The sequence below is a fragment of the Eubalaena glacialis genome, chromosome 6 (assembly GCF_028564815.1).
Source record: "Eubalaena glacialis isolate mEubGla1 chromosome 6, mEubGla1.1.hap2.+ XY, whole genome shotgun sequence".
NCBI lineage: Eukaryota > Metazoa > Chordata > Mammalia > Artiodactyla > Balaenidae > Eubalaena > Eubalaena glacialis.
Window position 1 is genome coordinate 119109854 of NC_083721.1, and position 12593 is coordinate 119122446.

Sequence of the window (12593 nt, forward strand, 5' to 3'; positions counted from 1 at the left end):
TCTTCTCAACCTTCTCCACAGCTTGAATGAAAAAAAAAAACGCTACAAAAAAGTGTATGTTGCGCGTGGGGACGGGGGGTAGAGAGTACCACAGGATTTATTCTCCTCTGTTACTAACCATGGTTAATACGTTATATGGTTATTAACCATACAATACTGCTATTATAAAAATTCACTGGGACTCATGAAATGAAACGGAACAGAATAAGCACACTATCTGTGTTGCGTGAGCAAATTTTACATGGCAGCAAAATCCTGCAATAGAAAATACCCTCAGTCTAGGGAAGGGTCTGTATAATGGTCAGTGAGATGACTGATTTCTCCATAATATTCCTGTGCTACTCAACTAGTATGGTGCCAGCAACACTACTTTGTTACCCACTGCTGGCTGGTTTTTTAAGTAGTGACTCCAGGTACTTCGTAACACAAGGGTTAAATGCAAAACAAAAATTCTCCACGTAAAAGGAAATGAAAACAGGTTGACTCGTTCCCCCATGTAGAAATGCTTAGGATGCCCTAGTACTCAAGAAAAATAACATGAAAACAAATTATTTCTATTCCCAAGCGATTTTTAAGTCTTCATGCTATTAACAATTTTATTCACATCCAAAGAGCTCTATCAATCTTTAACAAAAAGAAGAACAAAAAAGATAATACCAGGAATTTCCCCCAATAATTTAAATATTTTCCAAAAACTGCTAAGATTGCTAAAAGTAGCTTTTTACTTCACTTTCCAGCAGAATGACAAAAAATTTATATGCATTTTTGTAACTTAATATAAAATACTGAAGTGACTGATACATCATCCGTATAAAAAAGAGAAAAGCAAGCCTGGGCTCCTCTATTTGATACCATCTCTTCCAGCATGAGGCCAGCTCTGTAAACAATGTCCCTGTTCTTGGTACAAACCCTCTGAAACTGCCCCAGGGCCACGGCTGAGATACAGTAACAAATGGTGCCACTTTTAAGTAGAAGAGCCTTTCAATGAGATGCTGATCCTCTGCAACCTCCCTAACTACTTCCACCAAACTGCTATAAATTAACTGTTAGGGTTTAGAAGCCAGATTAAACTATATATAGATAGAGATACGGACACTGAGCTTTTAAGATACTTAGAGCCGTCTATCAACTGTAGACCCTTTAAAGATCTTCACAATATATCTTGACAGTAAACTAAAATGGTTTGAGATATAGCAGGCTATATAAACGAGATAGCTTATAGTTTACTGCGTTTTCTTAACCAAATTGCTAATGGTGAAGGTGGTGATGGCGATGATATAGGGTGGACAACTACAACAGAATATCAGTCCCCCAGCTTTATTTCTATTCCCTCTGCCCAGGTTCCCACAGCTGAGGCTGCAGACTCATCCCTGTCCTAACCCCAGATCAATCTGTATTTGAACGAGGAGATATTTAAACAGCTTTTAGTAAGAATCTTCCCATACTACCTCCATGTCCACCCCTCAATATAGTACAATATAGTATAGTATTCCATGTGCTCTGCAGCTAAGACTCCATCATTGAAGCAGAGTCCTAATCAACCTAGGAAATAGTGTCTCATTCTCCTTTGCATGAGTTCCCAGGCTACTTTCAAACCAGGTGTTAGGCCTAAACTCTAACTTCAATAATAATCTAACAGTAACAGTAATCTCTAATTTCCCAACCCCTCTGTTGACACAGGAGGTCTTGCCTTGTCTGTTTCGTTATCCAACCCCCATCATGAATTGGGAGATTGGGATTGACATATATACACTAATATGTATAAAATGGATAACTAATAAGAACCTGCTGTATAAAAAAATAAATAAAATTCAAAAATTCAAAAAAAATACTTTAAATATATATATTCAATCATCTTTGGCAGATGCTAGAAAACCAAATCATTTTAAAAACAGTAAATAAAGGGAAAGAATCAAATGTTTATCCTATCTTTCCTAAGCAGACTGTACATCAAGGTAATCAAATAATTGATAAGGTGTGAGTCCTCTTTATAGAAGTATTTCAGCTAATAAATGAAGAAGGAATTACAAAATTAGATTACTTGCAAATCCTAAAGAACTAATGGATCTAGACAATGATCATTAATGATTGCTGCCCTCGCAAAGACAGAACCAAATATTATGTCTCCTGATGGAAATACATAATAACACACATAAATTACTCTTGCCTCACCTATCCTCCTGGCCCTCCAAGCACACTTGAATTTGAACAAACCTCTAGGTCTAATGAGCAATTTACAGGGAAAATAAGTAACAAAGGAATACTCTAGGCAATACACCAAGGATGCAGTCAGGAAAGTCTGGACTGTGGTAAAACCTGTACAGGACAAATGACCCTGTTGCTTCAATAAATAAATGACTAGGAAAAAAGAAAAGAGGCATAGCAAGTGTATGGATTAAAAATAGGGTGATCACATGCCCTGATTTGCTCAGAAACAAATCTAAAGACTGAAATATGGGTTGATATTGAATTAATGTTTACTTTAAAAAAAGAAAAAGGTAAAATAATGATAATATCATTATATTTTTTATATATAACCTATCTTCTAGTGATATATTCTGAGATATTTACAGTTGAGATGATAGGATATACAGTACTTGCTTTAAAATAATCATGGTGTGGGGAAGAAAAGTGGCGGGTGGCGCTTCAGAGCGGACAGTCCAAACAAAATTGGCCATGAGTTGATAATTCTGAAACTGAAGGATCAGATTCATTATACTCACCTCCCTACTTTTAAACAGTAGAATAAATTAATGGGTAGGTAGGTAGGCAGGCAGGCAGACCGACCAGCCAGCCAGCCAGCAGATGGATGAGGCAAATCAGTATGTACAGGTCCACAATCCCTTAAGCACAATTCTGAAACCTAAAAAGCTTTAAAAAGTAATGTTTGCAATTCATTTGCTAGTCAACCTGAACCTAACTGACATGATAAAATACTCATACATTTATTGCAGATATATATGTAATGTGATTATGGGATGCTGCCTCAAATGCTATTTGGATGTTACGTAACTTTTAAAAATCTGAAAATGTTACAATTCCATGTTACATCTGTCCCCAAGAGTTGGGATAAGGGATTTTGTGGCCTTGCATTAACATGGGAAGGGTCTAAATATTAAGTAAATAAAGTATGTTACAAAATACTAAGTATTGTATGGTACTATTTTACGAGCACATTATCCCTAATTAATGTCAGCATTCAAACATGTGGAAAAAAATTAAAAGCTTTTTAAAAAACAGTAGCTGTCGTTAGAGAACAGCATCATAGGGACTTTTGTTTAAATGCTTTATATTTCTGAATTTTTCCACATTTTACCAGCAGGTATGTATTACTTTTTTAATGTAAAAAGATATGACTTTACCATTAAAAACAGAAAAAGACTCTTAAAAATACATATTAAAATATACAGACTTTTTCTAAATGAAGCAATAATACTGAGGTAAAAGCAAGTAGTAGTTCTCCACCCCCCATTAACTACATAAATATGGCTGACAAAATAGCATCTTGCCTAACTATTTTTAATACAACATCCAAAATTATATTCCCTAACTTCATAAAAATGTTCTGAGCACAGAATATGTGAACAGTATTTTAAATATCAAAACTGTATAGGGAAAATGACAAAAATAATAAACAAAAAATCCTTCCCTCTCTTTTTTTTATTCATATCCAAACTCAAATATTCCTGGATTTTTTTCCCCCCTAAATAATTAGAATTGCATTTCATTGTGCCAGTTTCCTCTTTTGGCAAATGTAGATAGTAAGAGATAATAATAACCTCTAGAGGGTTGTTTGAGAATTATAAATGTAAAGGCCTTGTTTCATGAGTGCCTGGCACTTGCTAATTCCTCAATAAATACTACTGCTTTTATTATTAATACTGTTGTTATTGTTCCTCTTAGTCAAAAGGCTGTTCCTGTCCACTATGTTTTGGGGAGCTGTTTCATGGAAGAAGCTCTGAAGTGTTAATTTAATTGCACTATTTCTATATAAGATAAGACAGCTGTGCCTTAAGTTAGTTTCACTCTATTTGTTACCATGGTAATGAGATTTTGGGGAGAAATTCCATAAGAAGTTTCTAATTCCAAATCAAACTTTTTACACTTGATAACAAACTTTCTGTGTTTGTAAAAGTTAGTCACTTAACACACTGTGTTTTGGATTCTTTGTTTATAAAATAACATTTCTTTTTAATAAAATACAAACATGTCTTAATGAAAAGTATCATATAAATGTAAATCAGGGACTTCCCTGGTGGTCCAGTGGTTAACAACCTGCCTTCCAATGCAGGGGACAGACGTGGGTTCGATCCCTGGTCGGGAACTAAGATCCCACATGCTGCGGGGCAAATAAGGCCACATGCCGCAACTACAGAGCCCACACGCCCCAATGAAAGGTCCCGCGTGCTGCAGCTAAGACCCAACACAGCCGGAAAAAAAAAAAAGAAAAGTAAATCACATTGCTTCTAAATACCAATGGTTTGATTAAACTATAAAAGGGAAAGTTTTTTTTATCTTTTTAGCAACATGGGTGGCTTAATCTCTCTAGCATAAATGTATTTGCAATATGCAATCATACACAGGACAAACAGTACAATACAGTAAGTCTTAAAATCATGACTTAAGAAGATATCATTTAGCACGATAGAGTACATTCTAAAACAGAACTTTGATTACAACTAATCTTATATAATTCTACCCTAATAAAGAGAATAATTTTAAGTTACATGATTATTTCTTACATCCATTACTTACCCTTTTTCATATGTGAATTCATCTTTCAGGGAATTAGCTGATGATTCGCCAATAAAGACAGATGGAATGTCAATTTTCTTTAGTACCTCAACTGTATAAAACAATAATAAAATTATTCTTCAAAGGCCATACTTAGTGTAAAATCAACTTAACCTTCTTCATAATAACAGCAAATACAACTGGAAATAATTACAATCAACTTGAATTGTATTATTTGATTTTCCAGATTGCATATTTATACCACCATCAAAATGGCTGAGAAACATTATTACATTTACAATAACAAAAGCTAACATTTTGCATATAACATTACCACACTACCTCAGTAGTCCTGAGATTGAAATATAATTCTTATTTTATTTCCATTTGATTTATTTGATTTATTCCTCTACAAACACAATTAACTATTAGAAAAGGAAGAAGAGGAAGAAATGTAAAGTGTTTTTTCCATTCATAACTTAATTCCTAAATGAAAAAGTGAAAAAAGCTTTTTTTTACATACCCATTCCCACGAGAGGTGTAAGCCAAAGAAGGTAAGAAAAGACCACTTTACAACAGTCTGAAAAATGACACCACACATCTAAGGCTTTACAGAGTGAAGGGCTGACAGTTCAGAAAGGGCACAGGATAGGGAAGCTGGGTAAATTTCTACTTCCTCCTAAGCCTGGAGTTCATGATAAAGCACTGTGTTTTGATTCGTGTCTTACGAAAGTTTAATTTTATATCTATGTTAAAAAACCAAAATCAAATGCCAACAAAAAAAGAACTTTGCAAAAATTACCCAGTACTCAAGATGAGAAATAAAAAAAATCATCTTACTCTACCTATAGAAAAAGCAGCCATATTTTTAACTGCGAGTTATTTTAACAGATTTGGCTTTAGAGGAAGTCCATTTGTTTTCTTTTGTTACATTTTTCACAACAACTTTGTTCTACATTTCTTTTAAAAATGTATATTTATTATTTATTTAAAAGAGGGGGGTGGGGGCTTCCCTGGTGGCGCAGTGGTTGAGAATCTGCCTGCCAATGCAGGGGACACGGGTTCAAGCCCTGGTCTGGGAAGATCCCACATGCCGCGGAGCAGCTAGGCCTGTGAGCCACAACTACTGAGCCTGCGCGTCTGGAGCCTGTGCTCCGCAACAAGAGAGGCCACGATAGTGAGAGGCCCGCACACCGCGATGAAGAGTGGCCCCCGCTTGCCGCAACTAGAGAAAGCCCTCGCACAGAAACGAAGACCCAACACAGCCAAAAATCAATCAATCAATCAATCAATAAATTTAAAAAAAAAAAAAAAAAAGAGGGGGGTGGATACAAGTAAAGAAGAACAGAACACAGCCATAATCCTTCCCACCCAAAGACAAGGCTTTCATTTGAAGCAGTATAAACAGTTCTTTAAGTTTCGACAAATGCATACAATTATGTGAGCACCACCACAATCAAGATAAAAAATGTTTTATCATCCCTCCAAATTCCCTCATGCCCCTTTACAGTCAACCCTCACCACAACCTCGGCAACCACTGATGTATTTTTCTTTAATTCTTATAAAGACAAGTTTTAAAGTTTTAAAATCTTGGTATCCTTAGTAGAGTACATTTTTTTTTTCGTTTTCAGATTGTTTGGATATATGCAAATAAAATCATTCATTCCGTACGTTCTCTCTCTTTCTGTCTCTCTCTCACACACACACATACACACATGCCCATATCATATAAACCCTAAGAGGGAAGAAACCAAAATGGTTAGCAGAGGAACACTTAATCACTATCTTTATATTACTAAGATCAATAAATATTTAAATTTTTGTATTAATGGGATCGTATAATAATGGGAAAAAGTATAGGCTTTTTCCACTTAATAGTATACCTCAGATATCCTGTCATGTCAATAAATAAATATCTACCTCATAATTTTTAATAGCTACAGAGGTACTGTTATATAACCATATATATTTTAGGGAGATATTTTCTGTCATGCTAAGAGATCTTTCTCTTTCACGTAACAGTTTAAATTTTAATTTATTTGATAATTAAAACTTGGAATTGTATACCCTTTGTAAAATGCTTTACTCTTTCATGAAGATACTCTGATAAACTCGAGGAGGAATTTTTGGCTTGTAACTACTGGCTTAGAATTATTGGGAGCAACAGAACTTCCCTGAGTTATGATATCTAATGACATGGTGAAAGCTCCTCACTTTAGTCAGAAGATTAAGAAGGGGGAAATGACGTACACAAATATGAACAGCCATCCTGGAGACTTTGCAACATCATTTATCTACTGAAAACAAAACCAAATGTTTTAGTTCACAAAATACTTTAAAAACACGAAATCTTAATTCTGATCCACAAAACAACTCTGTGAAGTATGCGTGCCAAGTAGTATTATCGTATCACAGACAGATTATAATTTAAGCAGCCAGCCCTAACCTCTCCAGACGCATACGTCCAACTGCCGGTTCAGTTTCTCCATTTGACTGCCTAGCAGATGTTTCAGCCTAAAATGTTTCTCAAACGGAATCCTCAATATCTCTTTTCCCTTAATCAGTTCTACTTCTACTCTTTCTCATCTCTGTAACTAACTATTCACCTAGTTTCTCAAGTTAAACATCTTGGAGTTCTCCTTGTCTCCTCTCCTTCTTTTATTCCTTATATCAAACCCTATCAACCTCAAAACAGATCCACAATTCTATCACTTCCCATCACAGTCACCGCTAATACTCCAAACTGCCATCACCTCTTGCCTGGCTGCTGCACCAATGTTCTAACTGGCCTCTCAGTTGGCACTCTTGCCCATCTCTCACCTTCAGTCTATTCTGCAAAGAACAACCAAAGTGATCCTTTAAAATCTGTCAGATCACCTCACACCTCTGCTTAAAACCCATGTAAAATAAATTTCAAAGTCCTACAAGACCCAACATGATCTAGCCCCTGGCTCCCTCTCCAACTTCATCCCCTGCAACTCTCTCTCTCCCTTGTTCACTCTACTCCAGCCACTGTGATTTTCTGCCACACCTTGAAAACACCAAGTATGCTTTATCTTTGAGCATTTGCATTTGCCTGATGTTCCCTTTCCTCGGAATATCCTCCTCCAGAAATCTGCATGGCTCAGCCTCTCACTTTAGACCTATGCTCAAATGTCAAAGCCTCATAGCAACCTTCTCTGATCACCCTATCTAAAATAGCCATCCTCCTCTCATCCCTGTCACTACGTATCCCTTTAACCTGGCATGTTTTTCTTCATAGCACTTACCACTACTTGACATATACCATACCTCTTTGATTATGTGTTCATTTCCTCTCTCTCACCCTAGAATGCAATAATAACAATAATAATAACTGCAGCAATAATAATAGCAGCTAAATAACCATTAAATGATTACTAAGAACCAGGCAGTCTTCTAGATGCTTTATATGTCATAAGCAACAAACCAGTGAGTTGAGTACTATTATCATCCCCATTTAACATATCAGAAAAGTGAGGCATAGAGATGTTAGGTAATGTTCCCAAGGTCACATAGCTGGTAAGTGGTGGAGCTGGGATTCAAACCTTGTAAGGCAATACTCAGAAACCATACTCTTTAACTACTGCATTCTGCTACCTCAATGAAAAGTATGAGCAAAGCCTTAAAAACTGTATCATTTCCTGCTGTAGTCATGATGCCTAAGAGAGTGCTTGATGCAGAGTAGGCTGACAAAAAATATTTGTTGAAGGCAGAAAGCAAGGAAAAAAGGAGAAGAAACAAACCCATACTGGTAACTTGCCCTATTTATACAGCTAGAAATTTGCACAGCCTAGACCCAAACTTGAGGCTCAGACTCCTAATGTAGGCTCTTTCCACTCTGCTATGGCATGGGTTTTCTCATATACCTTCTTTCATATGATCTTCAAAACCTTGTCAGGTCAAATAAAAATTAAAATTATTCACACTTTTACAGACGAAAATAAAGGGCCTGGAAAGGTTAGTAACTTTTCCAGCAGCACAGGTCAGTTCATATATCAACTAACTTGGAATAAACCCACATTTCCTGGTCTTGAAGTTCGTATTCTTCCCCACCACATTCTGCTGCCTCCTGAAGATGACAAATGTGATTGACTCACTGAGCTAATCGATCATTCTATGTCCTAGATGAAATAAGAAACAGATACATTCCTGTGTGAAATGTTGGCAAGAGGCCTTTAAAACTTCCTTTTGGGTCCAGATATTAGAACCTCTGCTCTTAGGAGCACACATGTGGCTATGATCTAAGCCTAAAAAGCGCGAAAGATACATGCTTCTTTTAATAAATCTGTGCTTCCTTTTCCTCTACCAAGTAACAGCAAAGATGAAAATGGTAAAGATCTTTACAACGTGTTGGATATATGAAATGTTCAAACACATACACACTCAAGGACAGAGCGAAATGTCATGGAAAGTAATCCAAGCAATGAAGTCAAGAACCAAAATTCTGAACAATCTCTGAAATATAATAACTCAGTTGGAACATTTCCATAGCAACAACAGGATTATATGGTTATGTGCTACTTCTAATATTTAGCACACTTTCCTTAGGAACTGATATGATAATCACAAAAAGGTTTTAGTACAAAGACAAAACAGGTGTTAAGGGGAACTGACACTTTCATCTTGCAAATTTTTTATTAAAAGCCTGTCAAAAGAGTAAATAGTTTACAAATACTAATCATTTTATTCAACCCAGAACCCTTGAGAAGGTCTTGAGGGTTGCTAAAACCTAGGCCCAGGCCTTCAGCAAAACACACAAAGAGTAGGTAACTTGCTCAAAATTATACATTCAAAACAAGTAGGAGCACACATTTGAATTCAGGCCTATTTTTAGAGTGTGTACACTTTCCGTTTTGCCAGTAATGTATACAGGTCACAAAAGTGACTAGCCTGGGAGGTACTGTGTAGGATAATAATTTTTTTTTATGGGAGGTGATTAAAGGAAGAGAAGACAACTGTGTCAAATCTGTAGTAAAATGGTACTAGTTTATTTGATAAGTAAAATCCCTTCATCAATTCCTCTAATTCCTAAACAGTGGTTATCAAACCTTTTGTGAAATGCTAGAACCTCTTAAGGGTACTTCATGCATTCTACAGTTATGATTTAATCAGCTAGAAGATTAAAATAATAATTTAAAATATAAAGAAATTAACTAATGAACTTAACGCTAAGTTTTACTTTTTATATATTGTAATTTTGCCCCAGATTATATTAGGGGTAAGAAGGAAAAGAGTTCAACTCACCAACAACAAAAAATACTGTCTCATGTTATAAAAAGATTTTTTTGGTCAAGGAATCCAAAATATTTCCTATTAAGGATGCAGTTATTTAAAGTCCTAAATACATTCCAATGGAGTATATCAGTCCATAGCTTTAGGTCTGCTCTTTGCTGAAAACTCTTTCTTGCATATATGACTCAATCCAACTTAATAACAAGAGGTATTATTGTTATATACTAAAAGAAAAAAAAAAACAAAATATTTAATCCTGAATGTTGGCAGTGTATTTATTTAGTGTATTCTGGGTTCTGAACCCAATTGCCAATGTGTGTGGGGATCTTCCCACACCATCAAACAACTCAACTCAATTCTGACATTGTCTACCTGGAGATATAGCATCAGATTCCACAGGGTTAGGGTTCAGTCTCACAAGAATCCCCACCCCCCACTTCAGACACCAGCCACAAGTCCAAGCTGTTACCTGTGCTTCTGACCCACCCACCAGCTACGGACTGGAGGTTCCAACAACCCTTACTCCACAGGTTCAATTAATTTGCGAGAGCAGCTCACAGAACTCAAAGAAACACTTTATTTACTAGACTACCAGTTTGTTATAGAAGGATATAATTCAGGAACAACCAGATGAAAGAGATGTATAGGGCAAGGTATATGGGAAGGGGTGCAGAGGTTCCATGGTCTCTCCAGGAGTGCAACTTTCCCAGCATCTCCACGCTTCCACCAACGCAAAAGCTCTCTGAACCTGTCCTTTCAGGTTTTTACAGAGGCTTCATTACATAGGCATGACTGATTAAACCACTGGCCCCTGAGGTCAGGGGGTGTGACTGAAAGTTTCAACCTTCTAATCACCTGGTTAGTTCTCCTAGCAACCAGCCCCATCCTTTGGTGGAGTCCAAAAGTAGTCTCATTAACATAAAAAAGACACCTTTAACACTCTCACTAAATTAAGTGAAAGGATACAGCTTAAAAATCAGTCTGATTAAAGCCAGTTATTTCATTAAAATTGGCTCATTTTCTGTACGAGCTAATATTTAGTAAAGAATAAGGAAAGACATTCCCATTTTGAATGGAAAGCTATAGGCATGCCAATATACGTTAGGGGGCTAATAATAACCAAGTGGCGTAAGAGAGCACAAGTATGTGGCTTTGAAATTCCACAAGAATACAGTAGCTACTTAGTATTTCTGCATATCCTAAAATTTAACGTTGTGAATCTCTAAATAAATCACAAAAATTCTCCTATGGCATCCTTAACTCAATATGCTTATCTATTTAAAGCTTTGGCTTTCCTTTGGTTTTTTACCATAATATCAATACATCCTCTAAAATGAAACACATAGGTTAAAAAAAAACAGCAACAACGACAAACTGTTCAGAAAAGAACAAGTCAATTCCACTTATATTGTGAACAAAATTATCCCAAGATGATTAAAAATTGGAAATTATCTTTCTGATGGAGAAGAAATTTTGCTTTTTAAACAGAAAATGAAAGAAAAGAAATTCTGGTAAGTTTTAGTTTCGAATGATTGGTCAAACAGGAGAGAAGAAAAGTGATACCTGTACTTACTGTCGTTGGATCCCATGCTAATGAGGTCATCAGAATCAACATTGTGAACTATGGCTGCTTTGTATCCTGCTCTCTGTGCATTTAAAACCTGTAAGTCAGAAAACAGTCATGATATGAGGAAGAAAGTGCTTTGTCATAAGGCCCCTCAACTTCAGCAAACATAAATCAACGAGCCCATAACATACAAATAGAACTAGATTATGTATATATACAAGAACAGATCTCAAGTGTGTTCTTGAAACATAATGTGTTTTATAATTGATTATCAAGGACTTCTTTAGATATCTTCTTGATTTCACTCATGGTACTAAATGAAATGAGAGGCAAATAAAGGACAGAGATACAAGCTACCAAACCAAAAGGATCCAAAGCAATAAACCTGTCTGGCTCTAAAGAGGTAGAGGCCTGTGATCAGGCTCTTGAGTCATGAGCCCTTGAGAAGTCAAATCTACCTCTGCTACTTACGAGTGCATTAAACTTGGGCAAATTCTTTTTCTTCCTTAATCCTCAGTTTCCCCAACTTTAAAATGAGAATGGCAACAATATTTTTCACATATGTAAAATAATTTTTTAAATGCTTAATACCATGCCTGATACATAGAAATGAATCAAATAAAAGCTATTCTCATTATTAGCTTGATCATCAACGATTTTCTTTAAAAATCCTTTCTAAAGCTTTGAAAAAATTAAAAATAACTCCAGCCTGAAGTTGCTTACTTTGGTTCTACTAGCTATATAATCTTTCCTAAAACTAGTCTCCAAAATAGTAAGCTTCGTACCATAAGAATATGGCTAGATGTGTGGAAGAATTTTCGTACATGAAAGATCTGAAAAGTATCCACACATGTTACCACACCTCACTTTTAAAATAACAATCTGTTTTAAATAAAAATAAACCCAGACCTAACTCCTTTGGACTGTTTGGTAAAAATGAAGGATCAGATCATTATTTGCATACTGGTTAAATAAAATGAAAATTGGGTATGCAAACATATATATATAAAAAAAGTTTTGAATACTTGAAATACTTTT

At 35.8% G+C, this 12593-nt stretch overlaps 1 protein-coding gene across 3 annotated transcripts in view; it reads right to left on the reverse strand.

The window, feature by feature from the left end:
- RNF13 (ring finger protein 13) overlaps positions 1-12593 on the reverse strand; it is a 155684-nt gene that overhangs the window by 51493 nt on the left and 91598 nt on the right. For 2 of the 3 annotated variants that reach the window (XM_061194564.1, XM_061194566.1), the window contains exons 2-3: positions 11552-11649; positions 4756-4846 (exon numbers count right to left, since the gene is read on the reverse strand). In XM_061194564.1, the coding sequence (XP_061050547.1) occupies positions 4756-4846; positions 11552-11603 (143 nt within the window). In that variant the 5' untranslated portion in view covers positions 11604-11649. The remainder of the gene's footprint in view (positions 1-4755; positions 4847-11551; positions 11650-12593) is intronic. The other variant, XM_061194563.1, reaches the window with a different exon arrangement.